This window comes from Trichechus manatus, unplaced genomic scaffold (assembly GCF_000243295.1).
Source record: "Trichechus manatus latirostris isolate Lorelei unplaced genomic scaffold, TriManLat1.0 scaffold00045, whole genome shotgun sequence".
Classification (NCBI taxonomy): Eukaryota; Metazoa; Chordata; class Mammalia; order Sirenia; family Trichechidae; genus Trichechus; species Trichechus manatus.
Window position 1 is genome coordinate 4,609,432 of NW_004443981.1, and position 24,199 is coordinate 4,633,630.

Below are 24,199 nucleotides of genomic sequence, written 5' to 3' on the forward strand. Positions count from 1 at the left end.
AGTGGGGTGCAGAACTCAAATTCTAGTAAGAAGACCTGACTTAATGGTCTGAGACTGGAGGAACCCCGGAAAGCATGGCTCCTGGATTCTCTATCAGCCCAGAACTAAAACAATTTCCAAGGCCAACTCTTCAGACAGGGATTGGACTGGACTGTGGGACATAAAGTGATACTGGTGAGGAGTGTACCTCTTAGCTCAAGTAGATACAAGTGACTAAATGGGCAGCTTCTGTTCAGAGGTGAGATGGGAAGGCACAGAGGGTCAGGAGCTAGATGAACGGACATGGGGAATCAGAGACGGAAAGGAGGAATGTGCTGTCACAGTATGGGGAGAGCAATTAGAGTCACATAACAATGTATGTATAAATTTTTGTATGGGAAAAAAATTAAAAAAAGAAACTGTTATGCACCACATGCTCTCCTTCTTGTTACCCAGTTCTATTCACATCCACCTCCTTTCCCTCAGAACTTCCCTAAACCCCAGAAATCACTAATTTATTCTCTATCTCTACAACTCTGACATTTAAAGAATATTAAAACAAATGGAATCATACAGAATGCGGCCTTTTGAGATTGACTTTTTTTTACTCAGCATAATGCCCACGACATCCATCCTAATTGCTGCATGTAGTGAAAGTTTGTTCCTTTTCATTTCTGTATGAGATTCCATGGTACGGATGTACCGCAGTTAGTAATGTTCACCTACTGCAGGATATTTTGATCATTTCCAGTTTTGGCTATAAATCTTCTATGAATATACATGTACAGGCTTTTGTGTGGACTTAAGTTTTAATTTCTCTGGGATAAACACCCAGGACTGCAATTACTGGGCCATATGGTAAGTGTCTTACCACAGACATCTGTCAATTTGTCATAGTGTGGCGGCTTGCGTGTTGCTGTGAAGCTGGAAGCTATGCCACTGGTATTTCAAATACCAGCAGAGTCACCCGTGGTGGACAGGTTTCAGGGGAGCTTACAGACTAAGACAGACTAGGAAGAAGGAACTGATGGCCTACTTTTGAAAAAATTGGCCAATGAAAACCTTATGAATAGTCTGATATAGTGCCAGAAGGTAAGTCCCTCAAGCTGGAAGATACTCAAAATACGACTGTGGAAGAGCTGCTCCTCAAAGTAGAGTTGACCTTGACGTGGATACAGTAAAGCTTCTGGGACCTTCATTTGCTGAGGTGGCACAACTCAAAATGAGAAGAAACAGCTGCAAACATTCATTAATAACAGGAACATGGATTGTATGAAGTATGAATCTAGAAAAACTGGAAGTTATCGAAAATGAAATAGAAAGCATAAACATCGATATCCCAGACATTAGTGAGCTGAAATGGACTGGCAATGGCCACTGTGAATCAGCCAATCATACTGCCTACTATGCCAGGAATGACAAATTGAAGATAAACGGCATCACATTCATTGTCAAAAAGAACACTTTAAGATCTATCCTGGCATACAACGCTGTCAGTGATAGGATAATAACCATATATCTACAAGGAAGACTAGTTAACACGACTATTATTCAAATTTACGCACCAACTATAATGCCAAAGATGAGGAAATTAAAGGTTTTCACCAACTTCTACAGTCTGAAACAGATCAAACATGCAATCAAGATGGACTGATAATTACTGGTGACTGGAATGCAAAAGTTGGAAACAAAGAAGAAGGATCAGTAGTTGGAAAATATGGCCTTGGCAACAGAAACAACGCTAGAGATGGAATGACAGAATTTTACAAGACCAACGACTTCTTCACTGCAAATACCTTTCTTTAACCAACATAAACGGCGACTATATACATAGACCTCACCAGATGGAAAACACAGAACTCAAATCAACTATATCTGTGGAAAGAGGCAATGGAGAAGCTCAATGTCATCAGTGAGAACAATGCCAGGGGCCGACTGCAGAACAGACCGATTGCTCATACCTAAGTTCCGGCTGAAGCTGAAGAAAATTAGAACAAGTCCACAAGAGCCAAAGTACGACCTTGAGAATATCCCTCCTGAATTTAGAGACCATCTCAAGAATAGATTTGATGCACTGAACACTAATGACTGAAGAACAGACGAGGTGTGGAATGACATCAAGGACATCACATAAAAAGAAAGCAAAAGGTCATTAAAAATACAAGAAAAAAAGAAAAGACCAAAATGGATGTCAGAAGAGACTCTGAAACTTGCTCTGGAAGGTAAAACAGCTAAAGCGAAGGGAAGAAATGAGCTGAAAAAGCAAATGAGCTGAACAGAAGATTTCAAAGGGCAGTTCGAGAAGACAAAGTAAAGCATTATAATGAAATGTGCAAACACTTGGAGTTAACAGTATGAAAAGATAAGAACACACTAGGCATTCTCAAGCTGAGAGAAATGAAGAAAAAATTCAAGCCTCAAGTTGCAATATTGAAGGATTCTACAGAGAAAATATTGAATGACACAGGAAACATGAAAAGAAGGTGGAAGGAATACAGAGTCACTGTACCAAAAAGAACTGGCTGACATTCAACCATTTCAGGAGGTAGCATATGATCAAGAATTGATGGTATTGAAGGAAGAAGTCCAAGCTGCACTGAAGGCACTGGTGGAAAACAAGGCTCCAGGAATTGACGGAATACCAATTGAGATGTTTCAACAAATGGATGCAGTGCTGGAGGTGCTCACTCATCTATGTCAAGAAATTTGGAAGATAGCTACCTGGCCAACCAACTGGAAGAGATCCATACATGTGCCCATCCCAAAGAAAGATGATCCAACAGAATGCAGAAATTATTGAACAATATTATTAATATCACATGCAAGTAAAATTTTGCTGAAGATCATTCAAAAGCAGTTGCAGCAGTCCACCGAAAGGTAACTGCCAGAAATTCAAACTGGATTCATAGGAGGACATGGAATGAGGAATATCACTGCTGATGTCAGATGGATCTTGGCTGAAAGCAGAAAATACCAGAAAGATGTTTACCTGTGCGTCACTGACTATACAAAGGTATTCGACTGTGTAGATCATAACAAATTATGGATAACACTGTGAAGAATGGGAATTCCAGAACACTTAATCGTGCTCATACAGAACCTGTACATAGACTAAGAGGCAGCTGTTTGACCAGAACAAGGGGATACTTCCTGGTTTAAAATCAGGAAAGGTGCACGTCAGGGCTGTATCCTCTCACTATACTTATTCAATCTGTATGCTAAGCAAACAATCCAAGAAGCTGGACTATATGAAGAATGGGGCATCAGGACTGCAGGAAGACAACCTGCAATATACAGATTCAGTGTGGATTGCACCTCAACATAAAGAAAACAAAAATCCTCACAAATGGACCAATAAGCAACATCATGATAAAGGGAGAAAAGATTCAAGTTGTGAAGGATTTCATTTTACTTGGATCCATAATCAATGCCCATGGAAGCAGCAGTCAAGAAATCCAAGGACGTACTGCACTGGGCAAATTTGCTGCAGAAGACCTCTTTGAAGTGTTACAAAGCAAAGATATCACTCTGGGGACTAAGTTGTGCCTGACCCAAGCCATGGTGTTTTCAATCTTCTCATATGCATGCAAAAGCTGTACAATGAATAAGGAAGACTGAAGAAGAATTGATGCCTTTGAATTATGGTGCTGGTGAAGAATATTGACTACACCATGGACCGCCAGAAGAATGAACAAATCTGTCTTGGAAGAAGCACGGCCAAAACGCTCCTTAGAAGCAAGGACAGCGAGACTTCAGCTCACGTACTTTGGACATGTTATCAAGAGGGACTAGTCCTTGGAGAAGGACATCATGCTTGGTAAAGTAGAGGGCCAGCCAAAAAGAGGAAGACCTTCAAAGAGATGGATTGATACAGTGACTACAACAATGGGCTCAAACACAGCAACAATTTTGAGGATGGCTCAGGACCAGGCAGTGTTTCATCCTGCTATACATAAGGCTGCTACGAGTTGGAATTGACTCAATGGCACCTAACAACAACAACAACAGTAAAGTGGATGGTTAGCTTTTTTAAATAACTGCCAAATTATTTTCCACAGTAGCTGAACCGGTTTCAAGGGTGTAGAAATCTTACCTCCCTTTACCCTCCCCCATTTTCAGTATAATACTCCTATATACTTCTTACATACAGTAAAAACTATGAAAGCCAGACCTGTCAGAGAAGAAAACTCAAACATTTTCCACTAACAGAGTGACAGAAAAGTGGTAAGACTGCATCGTGTCACAGGCAGAAAACTTGCAAGACTTGGAAAAACAAAGCAATCCCATCGACTTCTGGCTCTCACAAGTTTCACCGTATCTACACTGTACACCCAATGGGACAATGTTGTAATTTTTGTGTCAACCATTAAACATAATTTTAGAAAACTCCAAAAAGGAAAATCTTACTATGTTTACTCGTATTTTAACTCTTTCAGTTGTTCTTCCTTCCTGATGGTTCCAAGATTGCTTTTTTTAAATAATTTATTTTCTGTTTAGAGAACTTCTTTAAGCCATTCTTTTAGGGTAGGTCTGCTGGTGACAAATTCTCTTAATTTTCACTCATTTGACAATGTTTTGATTTCCCCTTCATTCCTGAATGATATTTTCACTGGTGTGATCACTAAGGTTGGGTGTCAGCTTGGCTGGACCATGTTTTTCAGTGGTTTGGCAGTTATGATGTAGTCTGGCAGCTGTATGATTATGTGATGACTTCCATGATGAGATCTGATATAATGTAATCACCTCCATAATGTGCTCTGCTGTGAGTAGCCAATCAGTTGAAAGGGAGTTTCCTTGGCGGTGTGGCCTGCATCCAATATAGGTGGACTTTTGGCAAGGCTTATGGGCTTTTGCTTACTCTGGATCCTGCAGCTGGCTCCTGTTCGTTTCACCTCTGATTCTTGGGACTTGAGCTAACAGCTTACCTGCCATCTTGACTGCTGATCTTGGGATTCATCGGTATTCCCAGCCTGTAAGCAAAAGGCCTGCTCTCTGACCTGCCGATCTTTGGGTTCGCCAGCCCCTGTGGCTACGTGAATCAGAAGCCTCCAGCCTGACCCTTGGACATGGGACATTCCAGCTTCTACAACTGCGTGAGCCACTTCTTTGATATAAATCTCTCTGTATATATATTTACACGCTTCCCTGGTTTTGCTTCTCTAGAGAACCCAGCCTAAGACACCAAAAAACCAAACCTACTGCTGTCAAGTCAATCCCAACTCACTGCGACCCTATAGGACAGGCAGAAGACAACTGGGTACAGAATTCTGGATCAACAGCCCTTTTCTTTGAGCACTTGAAAAATGTTGCGCCACTTCTGGCCTCAACAGTTTCTGATGAGAAATGTGCTGCCCTGCAGGCCAAGTGTCATTTCGCTGATTGCAACCAGATCCCCACTCGGCCCTCTCTGACACCACCTGGCTGGGAAGAAGGGTATCCTATTGCTAAGTGGAGTTACAAGTCTAGGCTCCCCACTTGGCTTTTGCTGGTGGGGGTAGGGCTACAAGTTTTTGTTTGTTTTTTTTTGTGGTGTTTGTCTGAGGAGAGCATTTATTGTCTAAACGTTTTCTGTCTTGTCTGGCTACCCCTTTTCTAGTCTATGAACAAAGCAGGCTTTTCTTGTTGTTGTTGTTTTTGTTGTCTGCACCCATAGCTTCTCCAGTAACAAGTCTGCAGTATATGAGACAAAAAGAAAACACAGGGAACTCACTGCCGTCTTGTTCCTCATGGGCTAAGGGCCTTAGCCAGTCTGCCTTCTCTCACCTCTCAGGTTCTTCTTGTGTCTATTTCATAACGTTCAGGGTTTTTAAAAGCTGTACTTAGCAAGAGGAACAGGGAAAAGCAGCAGCACATTCCTTTCTAATGCTACATAGTATCCCATTGTATGGATGTACCAGTTTGGGTATCCATTCACCAGTTAAACGAGAACATTTAGGTAGTTTGGTTTGTGGCAAGTATGAGTACGGCTGTTATAAACATTCACATATAGGTTTCTGCGTGACTCTAAGATTTTTTTCTTCAGGGTACGGACCTAGGAGTGCGACTGCTGGGTTATACCACTAAGTGTATATTTAGTTTATAGGAAACTGCCAAACTGTTTTCCAAAGTTGCTGTACCCTTTTGCATTCCCATCAACAATTTATGAGTGTTCCTATTGCTCTGATCCTCAGCACTTGGAACTGTCAGGTTTTTTTTTAAAGCCATTCTTATAGGTTGAAGTAGCATTTCACTATGCTTTTAATTTGTATTACTCTAAGGATGATAAGTGTCTTTTCATGTATTTGTGAAGTGTCTGTTCAAATCCTTTGCCCAGTTTTTTTTTGTTTTCTTAGTTGTTTCATTTTGAGAGTTCTTTATATATTCTGCTTATAACATCTTTGTCATAGTTTCCTTTTCACTCAAATTCCATTACCAGTAACTGGCCAAAGTTTAAAACCTATTAAACCAATGCCTAATCAATAACTCTCAACATCTGACTGTTAGACTACACTTAAGTGTTTTTAGTTTTCCAGGTGGTAATATGTTCACAATCTCTGAGGAATTTTTGAAGGATGTACTAACTACAGAGAAGTTGCAAGTACTATGCTTATAATTTTAAAGTAAAACACACACTGAGTGCTCTAGTCTGCCTGCTCCTTAATCCAGGAAATTTAGTAGGTTACGAATTCATTCAAGGGTTCCAATACAATTACCAAAAACCAAACCCGTTGCCATCAAGTCACACCGACCCTACTGGACAAAGTAGAACTGCTCCATAGGGTTTCTAAGGAGTGGCTGGTGGATTTGAACTGCTGACCTTTTTGGTTAGCAGCTAAGCTCTTAAGCACGGTGCCACCAAGGCTCCAATACAATTAGAGAGGGGACAAAAAGTTGTGAGGCAAAAATCACATGGAGCCTGTATGTCAACTAGAGCCCACAGGTCACAAACACGATGAGGGATCAGAGAGAGTCTTACCTAGATCACTCCCAAGTGCTCCTGAACTTGTGGTTGGCCTTTCACATGGCTGTGAAACTGGTCCGGGCAGATCTACCTGCTGCTGCCGCTGCTGCTGCTGTTGCTGTTGCTGTTGCTGCTGTCTGAAACATTCAAAAGTGAATACACATTAAAGAAACAAACAAAAAAAGAACGAATACACCATGAGAAAAGCTATTCATGTGGAAAACAAATTTTTCCAAAAACAAAATAGTCACTGGCACGAACACCACAAATGAATGCAAGAACAATTCGTTTGATACATACTACTTAAAAGTTCGGAAGTGCTGATCCTAGGAAACCTAGATATAAAATCTGAATTTATCAAATTAAGAGGTGGGTATTTTCACCACAAAATTACCTACTGTACAAAAAGATAGCTATTCTGATAGTTTATAGACCCTTAATATTAGAAGCTATTAAAAATAAGCACCTTTGAGAAACTACAAATCACTGTGTAAGTTAACACGATCTTCCCCTGGCTGGCTCCTTCCTGTCATTCAGGTCTTGTCTTAAATATCTCCCCAGGGATGCCTTTTCTGACCACCCCACTGAAAGCAGCCACCTGGCATTCTCACTCCCTCATCACTCCGTTTGAATTCTTTCTCAGCATAAACTTATCACCATCTGCTATTGATCTCTTGCCTGTCTCTCCCCTCTTTTGAGTGTAAGCTGAATATGAGCACAAACCATATCTTCTTTATCTGCTTTCCCGGTGCCTAAAACAGCTTGTCACAGGGTAGGCATTCACCAGATACTTGATGAATGACTGAATGGAAACTATTTAACACCCATTCTTAGGTTTTCCGTAATATCTACTGCATTAAGTTCTTCCTATATTTTTTTAACAGGAAAAACGACGTCATAAAATTCCACATTTAAAAATGTTTAAACATGATGATTATGCTGTGACTATGTAGAAGAGCATCCTCTTGTAATCAGAAAATATACACTGAAGCACTGGGGCCAAATGAGAAATGATGTCTGTAATTCATTCTCAAATGGTTGAGAAATGTCAATAATTAAGGAATCTGGGTGATGAGTATACGGGGAGCTCTGTGTACTATTTCTGCTATTTTTATGTAAATCTGAAATAATTTCAGATTTTTGTGTGTGTGTATGATTAAAAAACAAAACTTATAAACAGCTGACAATCTGATTGAGAAACCATACCTTAAAAAATGCAAATTAGGATTTAAAAAGGAACCAGACTTTCAGAACTACCAGCAACGCTGTTTGTTAATAACCCACTGCTGTCGAGTCAATTCTGACTCATAGCGACCCTGCACAACAGAGTAGAACTGCCCTGTAGAGTTGCCAAGGCTGTAAATTTTTACTGAAGCAGACTGCCACATCTTTCTCCTACAGAGCAGCTGGTGAGTGTGAACTGCTGACCTTCAGTTAGCAGCAGAGCGCTTAACCCCTGCACCACCAAGGCTCCTTAACACTGTTAATAGAATAGTACTTTTTAAAGGGTTCCTCTCAATCTTGTGTTCTAAGTGTGAGCAACGAAGAAAATTCAACCAGCGGGAACTGCAACCCTGTTGGCCTTTGAGTCAGAATACTGACACCTGCACAGGCGTGTGACTCTCCAGAGTGCACGGATGAGATGCACACATGGGCAGGATGCAGCCCCCAATTCAGGAAAGATAGGCTGGGAGTTATGGGAATTCCTGGCACACCAGCTATCACTCCATGCCCTCTTCTGCCTTTACTCAAGAAACGAGGTCAGAATGCAAGGGAGTGACAGGTCAGACAGTGACTTTAGAGGGATGACCTTTTTTCTACTTTTTAACTTATGAAAATCGAAACGTAAATCAATTGTCAACCATGAAACAAGCCCAACACTTTTCTACTAGGATGACCCTATGTGATGGAACATATTCAGATAGCACTCAGTATCCATTCCCACTGAGCCTTCTCATATACCTTCAGTACTAGGGGCTGGAAAGCTAAGAACTACATGTCTCAGATTCCCTGCAGCTGGAATTCTGGTTGTAAGTTCAGCGCTTGCATGAGATTTGGAAGGTGGAAGTGATGGAGAGCCACCTTCCTGCTGTGTTGGCTGTTCTGTGGAGATGCCAGTCCCAGAATTGGGCTTCACGGTGTTGCATCGGGGGCTAGACTTCATGTTCCCATGTCCAGGCAACTGTGGTGGCTACTTTCTGATCCCAGTGTCTTGACTCCACAATCACAGGGGTGGCAACATGTTCTTAAGCTCAATATTCCTGATTCCCCATCTTCCCACTTGGGGCAGTGGCTGCAGCTCTTCTGGCAAGTTGGTCTGTGGTATTCTACAGGCCTACACTAGAGCCTGCACCTTCAACTCTTGCACGGATTTAAGCACCTAATTTCTGTACTAAATGCTTTTCTTCTTAAAACTCCTCTAGTAGTTTGTTTCTTAACTTGAACCCTGTCTGATAAACTAAACCAAGTGGCAGCTCAAATGTTAGGCACTCAAAAACTAGTATCAATCCTCACCAAGGGAACAATATCTGTGTCCCTCCTCGTTGGGAAACATGATGTTTTTCGAAACAGAAAGAACCTGTATCATTCCAAAGCTACCCATGGAGAAGACACTAACAATGCTAATACTTGTATCTGTAGAACAGTTTATAATTTGCACAATACTTTTACGTACACTGCCTAATCTGACGCTCATAACATGTAAGTTAAGGCAGGTTTTACAGTAACCTAGCTGATACAGTAGAGTTTTGCTTGGGGTTTTATGATAGTTAAAACAGATTTAGAGATTACTACTGCAAAAAAAAAAAAAAGAGCATGGCTATGAAAATTATTTCCCAAGTCTTACTTATAAACTGAGTTTGTAGTAGGTAGGTTTTTAATGGTATTTTTTGCACTAGAGAAAAACCCTATAGTCGTCGTGCTTTGTGCATGAACATTGTCGTTATGACACTAAATATGACACTTCAACACCTTACAGGGAAAAACAACCTATCGAATTGTATGGGGAAAAAAAAACAAAAAAAGACAGCACCAGGGTCAGTTTGGGGATGGTTACAGGGAAGATTTAGTCTGACAACCTGAAAATCAAGTTCGTAAAGATGGAAGCTAAAGTGATAACGACCCATCTGGTCTTACTAATCAGGAATTTAAGTGAAAAACAAATACTAGTTTCTAAGCTCCTCTCATAATCACTTCTACAAGATTTTTTAATACTAGCCAACATTAAAAAAAAGAAAAGACCAAGAAGTTAGCTCTCGGCTTTTCTCAGCAACATGTAACGACTATGTTATACATTCCCTAATTCTCCCCAAGTTCCCACCAGGATCTTCAAGGTCAAACCAGGAGGCTGAGGACTAAAGGTTGAATGAAGCTGGTAACCACAGATGTATACCTTCCTCCCCCATCAACTGCCCTCCTATCAGGAAGGAGCTATATCCATACTCCAACACTTTTAAAAACATCTGCTTATTATAAAGCACTAGTTATTGCTGCTATTGTGCTTGTTATAACCAGACATTACAGAATGTTCACTGCTTTATCTTTTCTACTATAAAAAGTTCAATTATTAGCAGTTCTGTATTTGTAATCCAAAACCCCCTAAAAATATTTTTAAAGAAAAGTTTACTTTTATACTTTAAAGATGTTTTCTTTTTCTTAAGTGTACGTGTAAATTTTAGTTTCTCTATACAGCATGGCTGCCTGGACCATTTTATTCTGGCAAAAAAGGAAGTCTGAAATAAGCATGGCAGGATTATCACTTGGGACAACTTTTCTAGAAAGCAATTTAGAATCTGTACCAAGCCCTTAACTCAATAATCCAACACCTACAGAAAAATCAGAGGAAATGATTCAAGATTTGTGGCATAGTCAGTACAAAGATTATTTGGTGCATTATTCATTATAATAGCAAAAATCAAAGGGTTCATATATGAATTAACATACATCCATACATCCATTCATTTTATAAAATATCATAAAGATCAGCCCGTTAGAAAGAATATTTCATATCATGGGAAAATAATTAACATTAAACAGGTATAATATTATACAAATGGGTATAAATAATGGGTATAACATTATATATGTGTGTAAGACTAGAAGAAAGTGCAGCAAAATATTAATATCTTTTATTGCAGAATGGCACGATTAAGCTTTCTTTGAATTTTATTGATATTTCTTAAAATAAATTTTCCAAAATAACTATGAGTTTTTATCTAATTAAGTTATTTTTAACACTAATTGGATATTTACATCATTAATAATTACCACATATTGATAATTATTACCAATATCTTGTGATAATGGTATTGGTTGTTTAAGAAAAAAAAAAAAAAAGCCCATATACTTTTAGAGATGCATACTGAAATATTTCTGGACTAAATGAAATGATGACAGAGATTTGTTGAAAAATAATCCAAGCTGGGTGGCGGGGAGTGGCAGGGACAGAAGACAGGGCCATAAAAAAACAAGACTGGCCATGTGCTGATATGCTGCAAAAGAGAAATAGGAGCTCATTTTGTGAACTTCTCTACTTTTGTATAAATCTGAAGTTTACCAGTTAAAAAAATTTAAAAAGTTAATTTAAAAAAAATTAAAAAAAGTGAAAAGCACTAATAAGCGTTATTTTGGAATTTTAAATAGAACTAAATCCATTAATCTATCTCTGAATAAAGACTAGAAATATCTCACATTAAGAGGATGTCAGCTGATCAGAACTTTCCTTCATATACTTCTGAGTTGTGACTTAAAAAAACAGAAAACAGAAAAAAGGGTAAATATCATCTTATACATCATTATACTATCAAATATAAAATGCTCCGATATTTTAGATATTGCTAAAATACTGCCAATTTTGATTGTGAGATGCTTCTCATCTCAGAGATATTGAAATGTGAAAAAAATGTGTATCTCCGAGTAGATGAAATGCAGTAGATAACAGGACAGACTGGGCCACTGGCCATTTGCTTTCTGAGCTGGGATCAGAGGATCTGAGTATGTATTACAGATATTGTGATCTTTAAGATGGAGTTTTAGGAAACAAAGGAGGGGAGAAGCTGTGTGAATGATAGTTATTAGAAAGAAAGATATTTTCTGAGTGTGCAAAAGTAGGCTTTACAAACTGATGGTTCAGACTTATGGTTTGTCACCATATCCCTGATGTCAACAGGCCTGCAGCACCCACCTGAAGTGGCACTGAGCAGGAGCGTTAACCCCACCTCTGTTGTGGGTATGCTCCCCTACCTAAATTGCTGTCTTTCCTACTAATCGACAGAATAGCCTTGCAAGGCAGTCAGGTAGTCAGGGCATTAAGAAGTACATTCAGAGGCTTGGTAGGTATTGTTCTTGTCTTGCTCTAATTCCATTTTCCTCTTGATGAATGAAATTTTCTAAGATTTCCTTTACCCCTATCTCATGTAAATTGATCCAGTATTGGGGCAAAGTTGTCCCCTAAAACTATGTTTGACTTCACAGTTTAAAAAACATTTGCTGTAGGTTAAAAAAAAATCCATTCAGATGTTCACAGGGTTCGGAGCAAGCAGTCTTCTAAAAGGAGGGAACCTTAATTAAAATAAATGGTTTAAGCCAAAGCTATTTGTTTAAAAATACACAAAAACAGTCAAAGCAATATTAAATATGCAATTTTAATCTTGTACCAACTACTTTACTTTTCAAAGTAGGCTTCTCTTCTCTTCCGCAGTTCTTCTGAACTAAGATTTGTACCTGATGTCTGTGGAGTGTCTTGAGAAACATTTCTGGAACTACCTAAAAACAAAACAAAACAAAAAGCTATCATTTTATTTATCAACTCAAGCAACATGTTTATCCTTATATGAGCAAGCTTTTCAAGAGCTTTCTTTCTTAAAAATGCTTTACTACTATTCTGTAAATATAGGAGAGGCTCTGGAATTCTCAGGGAAAACCTGAATAAAGTAGTCCAAACCTGAACTGTGATCACTGCACCCAAACCTGTTACCTATCTATGATGTAGCAGATGTGAGGATATAAGCCCAACCACCAACACCGGGGTCATTAATACCACCCTCATGTGCTATTTTTAATTTATTAGAAATGAATCTATATTTTCAAAGGCAGAGTATTCCCAGAAGCAATTTTATGATGGATGTCCCTAAAATAAACCAATCCTCTAACATTTGAGTACTACAACTTAAATATGTTTCCATGTTCTCATTTAAAATTGGTCTAACCAGAGATTTTGCACAATTGTGAAATAAAGTGGATTGTTGTTAGTTGCTGTTGAGTCTATTCTGACTCATGGTGACCCTATGGGTGTCAGAGTAGAACCGTGTTCCGTAGGGTCTTCAAGGCTGTGACCTTTTGGAAGTAATCACCATGCCTGTCTTCTGAGGCATGTTTGGGTGGGTTCAAACCCCCAACCTTTCAGCTAGTAGCTGAGCACTTAACCCTTGGTGCCACCCAGGGACTCCTGAAATAAAGTCATAAGAAAAGTGAATTACACAGAAATAGCCAAAACTGTAAAAGCTGGTATCTGTCCATCATAGGCTAAGCTAGTAGGCTCTACTCGTCAAAACTGGGATTGCACACCTTGTTGAGTACTGAGAGGTGTGCCAGAATGCATGAGAAGCACAGGATAAGATACAAGGATACATATTCATATTAAGAGAACCTTAATTTTATTTAGATATTTAAGGAATTCAAATGATGAGGAATTTCATTAGAAAGTCAAAGGCAAACTTACAGGAACCAGATAAAAGTGAAACTTCAAAATAACTGTACACTTTTAAGTAAACCACTTAGGGCTATGTCCCAGGCAGTTCCCTCAGCCTGGATTCCCTGGGGGATACGTCTTCACTCTCCTCTGGTGGGCTGACAGCACTGAAAAACTGGGCCCACTGAACTGGGCTTCAGCTTTAACTTGCATAATAACCAGTAAGTGTTGGATTTTTGTAAAATCAGTTTATACCCTCCCTCCAAGCCCTCCTTTGTGCCCAATGGCATACATTTTTAGCTGGCTTGGGTAAAGGTTAACTGACCCCCACACTGATCAACCTTGATTTACTGCCGTGTTGGTATAGTATAATCACCAAATAAAACAGCCAGAAATAAAAACATTACTAGTTCTTAATACAGTGAGACCTGGGAGAGCCAAACTCAACGGGACTACCTTGTTTTTCTGAGTCTCAAAAGTTTTCCATCTTTGATAGGGTGCAGTCTTACCACTTTCCTGCAGCTCTCCATTAGCCGAAAATACTTGAGTTTTTCTTCTCTGACAGGTTTCTGCCTTACACAGGTTCTAGCTTTTGCAGGTTTTACTGTATTACATTAGAATTTTTTTTTTTTTAATTTTTTACAACCTATGTTGGTTGTAAAAAGTGATTTGTATTACAAGAAATCTAAAAGAAAAGCTGACTGTACGTAGCCATTGCTTCAGCAGTAACTGCAGTACTTTACCAATACATTTTCTAGTACATTAGCTTCCAGAGAAATCAAAAATAATCTGAATCAGCTCCTCAGCAGTGAATAAAGTACCTATCAAATACCTATCAGAACATCTATACCTTGCATACTGAGCTGAATAGCCCTGCGGAGATCTGCTTCTTCGTCTTCCATATCAATTTCATGGCGACTTAGTGCCAGAGCCTTCTGTAAATCCTCATCTTCATCTAACATTCCTGGCCCATCATTTGCTTCCAAGACTCGTTCCAGGTCTGTTTTCTGGATTCTGAAGAGCAAAAGCACTGATAGTTACTGCAAACCAGACTCCTATTTTAGCCATGATATAAAGACATTTGTAAACCAAAAATTCTATGTAAGTCAAAACTTCTACACTTTCTGGCATATACGTTCCAATCTTACAAAGACTGCACTGTAATGGGAATCTAAATTAATATACATTTTAAGTCTCTGACCCATAATGGTTCTGTTCCAACGACGCCACTGCAAGTTAGTTCTGACGTAAGTCGAATACCTCATTTTTTTTCATTATTATTGCCTTTTATTACCAGTATCTTTATAAATCTTATTTTTATTTGTCTTTAGGGGTTGGTAAGAGAATGATAACATCAGCAAATTACGCAGTTCAACACTGTATGTAGTATGTATTACTAACATTAAAATGTACCAAAGAAAAAAAAGACGGTAACTGTGGTTCATCGTAACTCCAACATGTCGTAAATCAGAGACTACCTATAATTCAAAGAGTCGATTCAAGTTTGAACCAATAAACTTCACTAACATATAAAGGTCTAAAAAAGTCACTAACAGTAATAGTACTACATATTCAGTTATCAGCCTGAAAATTTAATTCTTGTAATGAAATACTAACATACATTCCTCACCACAGGCATACATTTTACCTCTGATCTTTCAGCTGTGCTAATTCTTCCCCAATAAGTTTTGGTCGATGCATCTGTTGGACCCTGATCATCTGCAGGAGTTGGTCAGCTTCACAATCTGGCAGATCACCCTTAACAACAAATATAGAATAACCTAAAAAAAAGTCAAAAATAAAATTAAAACAGCTGGTAAGAGATCCAAAATAGATTTGAAATGATAGCAGATAGAAAGACAATATAGTGTAGTGGAAAGAATAGGCTGAGGAGTCAAAAAGACCTGGATTCATTACACTTACTGGGGAGGTGATCTAGAGCAAGTTACTTAAAGTCTCTGAGCCTCACTTTCTTCATCTGTGAAATGGGAACAGCTGTCTCATAAGGTGACTATGAGAAACAAATTTAATGTCTGTATAACGGGCCCTACTAGTACAGTGCTTGACCAGGCAGGCCATGCCACGAATGGTAAGAGAGAGGGAAGTAAAGGAGTGTGAAACAGAACAAGGGATTTGACTCATACTGCCTGGGTTTCAATTCCAGCTCCTCCACTTCCCAGTTGTGTGGTCCCTGGTAAATCACTTTACCTGCCTATGTCATGGTTGCTTCACCTGTTAAAACAGATGATACTGGTGCCTTCCTCACAGGGATACTGTGAGGGCAGAATAAGATACTATGTGTAATAATGGACTATTATTTCATAATCAGATAATGAGCCATTTGTGGAAACAGCTGTGGAAAACACACACACACACACACACACACACACACACACACTCCTTCTAACTGGAAACAGGAGCTGGGAAACCAATACTCAAAATCCAGTCAAGGTGTTGAAAGTGTAGTTCATGTTTTGAAAGAATTACACTGGCCCAGTGTAATTTTTTATAAATACAATTGTGGAAGGCCAAGCTGGATGTGCCTCACAAAATGTGATTAAGGGTAGCCTGCACCTAAGTTATTCTGATCAATTTAAGTTTTTATACATTTCTGTTAAACTTTGGTGCTTGTTACCTGATATCCTTTGTGAGCATTAACAGATAATGTTTAACATTTTTTCACAAGGACAGCTGTGGTTCAACATATTTTCTGCTGGTAAAATTGTTCCTCAGTCCGAGAATAAAGTCAGTCAGTTCTCCAGTGTTCCATGTAGAACAGATATTCTGCCACCTGAACAAGGCTCAGAATCAGTTGCTCGCCTAGTCAAATGAGTTGGTACCGAATGAAGACTGTATGTACACAATGGGTATGGTTAACACAGAGGGCAGAAAAAGGGGATCAGAGTTCCTCCTATTACTCCTACTGTTTTCAGTGCCATCCAGGATAGAATGGCCCAAGAATTCAATTCTTCTCACAAATCCATCCCTACACTAGACTAGAATACATTAAACTGTCGCTGATGACAGTCATTAAGATTACACTAGCTTCCTTGGTACTGATTCCACACTGCAAGGAAGCCTGGCTTTCTACATAACTTTCCAATAGGAAAAGAGCATGCTGGTTAGCTAACTGAAGCAATCCAGTCCACACAACAGCTATATTTCTTATTCTGAATTAATAAATTGGCTGATGGTGTTAGTTGCCATAGGGTTGGCTCTGACTCATGGCAACCTTAGTATAACAGCATGAAATGCTGCCTGATCATGGGCCATCTTCATGATCGTTGGCATGTTTGAATCAACTGTTGCAGCTACTGTGTCAATCCACTCATTGAGGATTTCCCGCATTTTCATTAGCCTTCGACTTTACCCAGTGTGATGTCCTTTTCAGTAAGTTGGTAGTCTGGTTTAGAAACTGGCTTCAATTTTCAAAACAGCAACCTGAGGTCCCACCTCTAATACCTTGACTAGATTTGAGGTACTGGCTTCCCAGCCCTTGTTTACACTTGCAGGAGGCAGTATTCGGTGACTAGCCAATTCTGGGTGCCAAGCCAAGAGTCCTGGCATGTCTACAATAAGATACCACCGCACCCATTAGTTTGATGGGCACAGACTGCCAATAATAACATCTTCATTCTCTCATTCATTCAACAGACATCTACTGAGTACTTACTATACATTAAGTTCTGTTCTAGGTGCTGGGGGTGGTTCCTGCCCTCATAGGACTTCAGACAAAAATAAACAAGCAAATAGATTTTAATATTAAGTAACAAGTGAAGAAGGGAAGGAGAGAGTGAAGATGGGAAAACCAAGGGTAATAATCAGGAAAGACCTCTCACAGGATGATATATTTGAGCAAAGATATTTGAATAAGACAATAAGCCCTCAAAATATGTGGGGAAGAGTATCCCAGAAAGAGGGCAAGCCCGAAGTCCTTAAGGTAGGAAAAGGCTTGACCTGCTCAAGGAATAGCAAGGAAACCATGGGCTTTGAGCAGAGTCAGGGAGAATGGCATAGGTGAGAAGGCTGAAGAGATAGGCAAGAATGAATTCATGTGGTACCTTAGGTCACAATAAAGATCTTGGGTTTTATTCAACACTTTAGATTTTATTCTAAGTGTGCTGAGAAGCTGCTGAAGGGTGGAGAGTAAAGTGTGACATAATATGCACGAAATTTTTTAAAGGCCCTCTGAGCTGCTTTATCTATATACTCTGTGTAGGAACCAGAATGCAAGAAGACAGTGATTCTTACTGAAATGGAAAACCTGAGTGAAAGTATTCTTGGGGGGAAAAAAAATCAGCTTTTGTAGACATGTTCAGTTTGAAATGCCTTCTGGACTTCCAAGCGAAGATGTCAAAGTTAGGAGTTTGGTGCTCAGGACAGGTATCTAGGCTGCAGATAAACATCTGGAAATTTTCAGCATATAGATCTTACTTAAAGATGGTATTTAAAATCATGGGACTGGAAATAATCAAGAAGTTGAACCCTGGGTCACTTCAATATTTAGAGACCAGAAAGAGTAAGTGGGTCCACAAAAGGAATCTGAAAGCAGCAGCCAATAAGATATGAGGAAAAGCAGGATATAGGCCTAGATGCCAAATGTAGACAGTGTTTCAAGAAGGGCAGTATAGTTACAAATGAGGTTGTAGGCATAAGAAAAAAGACATCCAAGTAAATAAAATAAAAAAGTAAAAGCATTATAATCCTAAATGTGAACTGGAAATAACTACATGAACTCATGATATATTTCTCTTAAAAAAGGGACCGTCTTTAAAAAGCAGGCTGAGAAACAATGATCAACCAATAGCAATAAGCACATCAGTGCTCAGATTGTGATTTCCAAATACCATTACTGAAAGGCACCAGGGATCCTTGGAGCAACGAAAGGTTTCAGTTCCAGAGCAGGAAATATACATGATAAACCGGAAACATCTTGCTACACAAGAAAGCAAAAAAGTCTTCAAAAGCCTACAGGGGTCATGTCAGTCTTGGGACTCAACTTTGGAAGATTTCCACTGGTCAAAGATGGGACAATTTGAGCATCAATATTAATAACAACTGCAATGGACTGAAACCCAAACTATGCTTTAATCTATTAGTTTATAATGACATTTTAGTAAAAATTTAACAAAACAAAACTACTTGGTTACCCTTGGGGGATGCTAGGGAACCAACTTATTATTTTAAAAACTGTGAAAGGGAAAAAAAACAACAACTTATTTTGCTTTTCCTATATGAACTGTACTTCAAGATAACCAAATAACTGATGACAAATTTACCGGCACAGAGGTATTGCAGTTAATAAATGAAGGAATGACATGAATCTAATATCACTCTTTTGCGATATTTCGAAGTAATGGACCTAGACATTGATTATCAGTGGCTAACTGCATTGCCATCGGGTCGATTTCGACTCATAGCGACCCTATAAACATCACAAAAAGAGAGACATCCAGACATTAAGTGCCACACCATCTATGAAGAGTCCTTCACTCTCCTCCCAAAATCAATCTAAATCTGATTAAGCTTCTAGATCTAAGTACCAGTCTATAGGGTACCCAAACGTCAGAGGAAAATAGGGGTGCAATTGGCAAAATCCAGAATGTGGAGAACAGGACAAATGACCCATTTTCCTCAAAAAATAAATCCAGGAAAAAAGAAGAGAGGACACTTATAGATTAAGACGGATTTGAGACATATGAATCTAATGCTATCAATGGATCTAATTTCAATATGGATTAAATTGTAAAAACCACAAAGGGACAACTGGAAAGATTTGAACACTGGGTATTTGATGTTATTAAAGTATTATGGTTAATTTGTTTAGATATGATTACAGTATTGTGGCTATATTTTTTTGAGAATCCTTGCTTTTAAAAATTCTGTTAAAAAACATTTACAGAGAAAATGATTAAGATGCGTAGGATTTGGTTCAAAATAAAAAGAGGAAGAGAGTAGGTGGGGCATAGATGAAATAAGACTGGCTATGAGATAATTACTGAAGCTGAATAAAGGGTACATGTGGGTTCATTACATTATTTTCTTTACTTTTATATTTGTTTGACATTTTCTATGACAAAGTTTTGTTTTGTTTAAAGGAGAGCATAATCAACCACAAGGTCCTCGGGTAGCACAAGTGGTTAAGTGCTGGACTACTAACTGAAAGGCTGGTGTTTTGAACCCAGCTAGAAGCACCTCAGAAGTAAGGCCTGGTGATGTACTTCCGAAAGATCACAGCCTTGAAAATCCTATGGGGTAGTTCTACTCTGTACACATGGGGTCACCATGCGTCAGAATCAAATTGATGGCAACCAACAACATCAACAACAACAATATAATCAACTATACCCTCAAATAAAATGAGGATGGTAAAGGGAAGACTGAGAATTGAATACCGGCACTGGCAATGTGGGGGTCACTGGTGACACTGAGAAGAAGGCTTTTCGGTGACATGTTGGCTCTAACAGCACGGCTGGAATGAGTTCAAGAACAGGAGACAGCACACTAGAGACAACTCTAAGGAGAAAATAAAAATGGGAGGCAGCTGGAGTTTCAGGGCGTTAAGAAGAGGCTTTTTCTTTTTCATCAGTGGGAGATAGCGTACTCCTCTGCTGATAGGGATAATACGATAAAAAGAGGGAAATGATCATATGGAAGAGCGGAGCGATAAAAGCAGGAGCAAAGATTCTGAGTGGGGGAGTGAAGCCAGGATCCAGCCCACAGTGGAGGGGTGGGCCTTGTTAGGAGCAGGGGACAGTTCACCTATTTTAATAAGTGCAAAGCAGATACAGATCTAAGCAGGTTGACAGATTTGCTGGCAGAAAGATATAAAGTTGCCTTTTAATTGCTTCTGTTTTCTCAGGAGAATATAAAGGAGGGCCATAAGCTAGGCATGAGGAGGTGACAGGGAGTGGTCTGAGGATTGAAGCTGTGAAATAATCATCTTGGAGAGTGGAAAGTGAATTGACTACAAAAGCATAGTAGGACTACCTGGCAGCATTAACGGTCTGTCTGAATTTTGTGGTCATAAATTTAAAGCAACCCAATCACCATATTTTATGTTCTTCTTTAGCCATGTTCACCTGCTCTGGTGCTGGAATGGACAAAGCCAAAATTTGGATTTAACCAGGGCTGGGATTCTGTCATGAATAAACAACGGAGAGGAAGGGAAAACAGCTGAGGAATGCAAGGGCATGGTTATGATAATGAATTACAGAAAATAAGCAGGGTAAGAAAGGAAGTCAGGATGTAAGAAGAGTGCCTGGTCCCCGTGGTAGGGATAAATAACTGTTGGAATGGAAAACAGAGGAATGTGGCACGAAGACAGGAGGTGGCAGTCACAGATGGGGACGCTGCTTGTAACTGGAATTTGGAGGTGGTATAGTTACTGGTAATGGTTAGATAAGAGTGAAGAAAACAATCTTTGAAGGTAAAAAGCAAGAACAGAGATGTCAAGGAATTGATTTTTCAATGCAGAAACTGCTAAGAATGATAAAAGGAGTTGACGCAGAGAGAGAGAAATGAGTAAGGTTCTAAAATCTCCAGTGGAAAAAAAAGGAGAATCACAGATGACTACAAACAGGCAGGGGGTAGTTTAATCTAGTGGTGCGTACTTCAATGGAGTGGGAATTTTTAGGGAGGAATGGTGGCCTAGAAGGGACCTAGAAGGGGCGAAGAGGAGCAAGAATACCTAGCCCTCCTCTTAGCCCTATGGTATGTGGAGTATGGAAGACAAAAGAGCCATTACTGGACGAATGGACATGGGGAACCTGGGGTGTAATTGGAAAGGGGGAGAGTGCTGACACATTGTGGGGATTGCAACCAATGTCACAAAACAATTTGTATATAAATTTTTGAGTGAGAAATTAATTTGAGTTGTAAACTTCCACATAAAACACAATAAAATTTAAAGAAAGAGCCATTACTTGGAACTGCAGAGGATGAAGCATTCTCAGCAGAGGGACAGTGAGAAGTCTGACAGAACAGTACTACCCAAAACCAGCTAAGTTTACTTAGCTACTTCCAAAAATCACATCACAAAAATTTCAGTCTGTATTTACCTTCCTGTTGTAACTGAGCCAAGAAAAGTGCAAGATACGTGTCTGATATTAATTCTGGACCCGTCAAGAGAGAATTCAAGTTAAACCACTGGAAAAGAAAAGTTGTCAATATTTAAGTTAGTGAACCAAAAATCAAAAAACCAAACCCATTGTCGATTTTGACTCAGTACAGGACAGAGCAGAACTGCCCCGTAGGGTTTCCAAGGATGTAACCTTTACAGGAGCAGACTGCCACATCTTTTTCTCTCGGAGCAACTGGTGGTTTGAACTGCCAATTTTTTGGTCAGCAGCCGAGCTCTTGTTAGTGTGTATATTAGAGGTAATAAAGACGTTGCACATGTTAAGAATAGACATAACTCATTCCAAACTTAGTAAGAATGTTGTAACACGGGAAACATGTCAAATAAAGATATTTTTTAAGTAGCTGAATAATGTGATTTTTAAAAACTGTAATAAAATGTTGCCGATGTACTACTACTAAATGTCTTTTTTAAAGATAAGTTTGTTTTATGCCACAAATTTTAAATCCCTGCCCCTAAAAATAAAAACTGATAATCAGTACTTTAAAGTATTTTTATTGATAGCTACAGTTCAATCTTTCTTCAAAGTATCAGCCCAACATAACTATAACCTCGTCTCCTTGATAATGATGTGGGGGAAAATTACAACTACACAATTTTCTCCTCCACTAATGACAGCTTTGATCAAAAGACTTTGAGAAAGTCAGACAAGTCAGACATTTGAGGAAGAGAATTTGTAACCACTAATTCATTTAAAAGCCCAAGTGGCGCAATGGTTAAACACTCGGCTGCTAACCTAAAAGTTGGTGGTTTGAACCCACCTAGTGGCTCTGCAGGAGGAAGATTTGGCAATCTGCTCTCCTGTAAGATTACAGCCCAGGAAACCCAATGGGGGCAGTTCTACTCTCTCTGTTACATGGGGTCTTTATGAGTTGAAAATCAAGTTGATGGCACCTAACAACAATTCATTTAACAAAGATCACTAAACCACCATCACATGGTGACTGACACCATTTAGTCACTGCCGCATGGGAGCCCTAGCTTAACCATCAAGATCAAAAAGTTCCCAAAGTTACTGTCAATGTCATGACCAACTATTTCTCTTGGATTCTGACATATCGAATATACCTTTCTAGTCATCTTTTTCATTATATAGGTACCTCAGACAGAAAGTCTATAGTGAAAAATACAGTTTTAATAAAAAATATAAACTAGAACCAAAGATAATAACCCAAATTTGGTATCTTTACATATAGTTCAAAATGTGAAAATGCAACTTTGAAGAACTAAAACTTTAAAAATCTCTCAAAATAATATGTTTACAAGTAAATCAATATAAAAGAACTTCTGAAATCCAAGTCTTCAGATTTTAAAAATCCATTGATATTTATACAGAAAACATAAAGAATACTCGGTCATAATTTTTAAAAGGTACAAATAAAACCCAGAGGTTAAATCACCTTGGCAGTGCCCTGCCCTAGTTCGTTTTCCCCTAGAGTGGATTCCCACCCCGGCCAGCCTCTGTTCATGCCTCCACAGCATGCCCCGTAACTTGCTCTTAGGCCAAAGTCACCAGGACTTTAAGAAATAACCATTTAAGATGGAGCTGCTGCCAGGTGGCTGACTTAAAACAGGAGCGTTTTTGTTGTTTTTGTTTTTGAATTATCTTTTATAGATTTAGTTCAGTGTAGTATTCCTTGAAGGAGTCCTGGTGGTTAAGCACTCAGCTGCTGACTAAAAGGCTGGTGGTTCGAACCTATCAGCTGCTCCATGGGAGAAAAGATCTGGTAATCTGCTCCTGTAAAGATTATAGCCTTGGAAACTCTATGGGGCCGTTCCACTCTGTCCTATAGGGTTGCTATGAGTCAGAATCAGAAGTGACTCGACCACACACCACCGCACCAACAGCCTTCCTTGACTTTTTTCCTTTGTATTTTTTAACAGCTTTATTGAGATGTAATTGACATACAATAAAGTGTACAATTTGGAAAGTTTTAACATATGTGTACACCCATGAAACCATCACCACAACAACCAAGATAGTGAATATATTCATCACCCCCAAGTCTCCTCCTGCATCCCTCCCTCTCGCTCCTCATGCTCTCCCTCCCCAGACAGCCACTGATGGGTCTACTTTCTGTCCTCAAAGATCAGTTTGCATTTTCTAGACTTTTACATATGCAGTCATATAATATACACTCTTTTTCACCTGGCTTCTTGCACTCAGTATAATTACTTTGAGATTCATCCATGTTCTTGTGTGTATCAACAGTTTATGTCTTTTTATTGTAATAGCTGGATTTCAATACCCTCTTTCAAAGATACAAAATTCTAATAAAAAAGGACTTATGATTCTGTTTCAAAAATGCAATTGCGTGGCTACCAAGGCCGCCACCTGACTGAGTCCAGTACAGCTAGATGGTGCCCGGCTACCATCACTGACTGCTCTGACCAGGATCACAACAGCGGGTTCTGAACAGAGCTGGAGAAGGATGTAGAACAAAATTCTAAC

The 24,199-nt window shown here is 39.2% G+C and overlaps 1 protein-coding gene across 25 annotated transcripts in view; it reads right to left on the reverse strand.

Annotated features, from left to right (window-relative positions):
* The window catches only part of ATXN3 (ataxin 3), a 44,915-nt gene that overhangs the window by 7,882 nt on the left and 12,834 nt on the right, over positions 1-24,199 (reverse strand). For 15 of the 25 annotated variants that reach the window (XM_023731738.1, XM_004376674.2, XM_004376672.2 and 12 more), the window contains 5 exons: positions 21,668-21,755; positions 15,256-15,388; positions 14,458-14,621; positions 12,586-12,682; positions 6,935-7,056 (listed from right to left, as the gene is read on the reverse strand). In XM_023731738.1, the coding sequence (XP_023587506.1) occupies positions 6,935-7,056; positions 12,586-12,682; positions 14,458-14,621; positions 15,256-15,388; positions 21,668-21,755 (604 nt within the window). Of the gene's footprint in view, positions 1-6,934; positions 7,057-11,608; positions 11,663-12,573; positions 12,683-14,457; positions 14,622-15,255; positions 15,389-16,242; positions 19,756-21,667; positions 21,756-24,199 lie in introns of those variants that run through there. The other 10 variants (XM_023731739.1, XM_023731742.1, XM_023731741.1 and 7 more) reach the window with 6 other exon arrangements.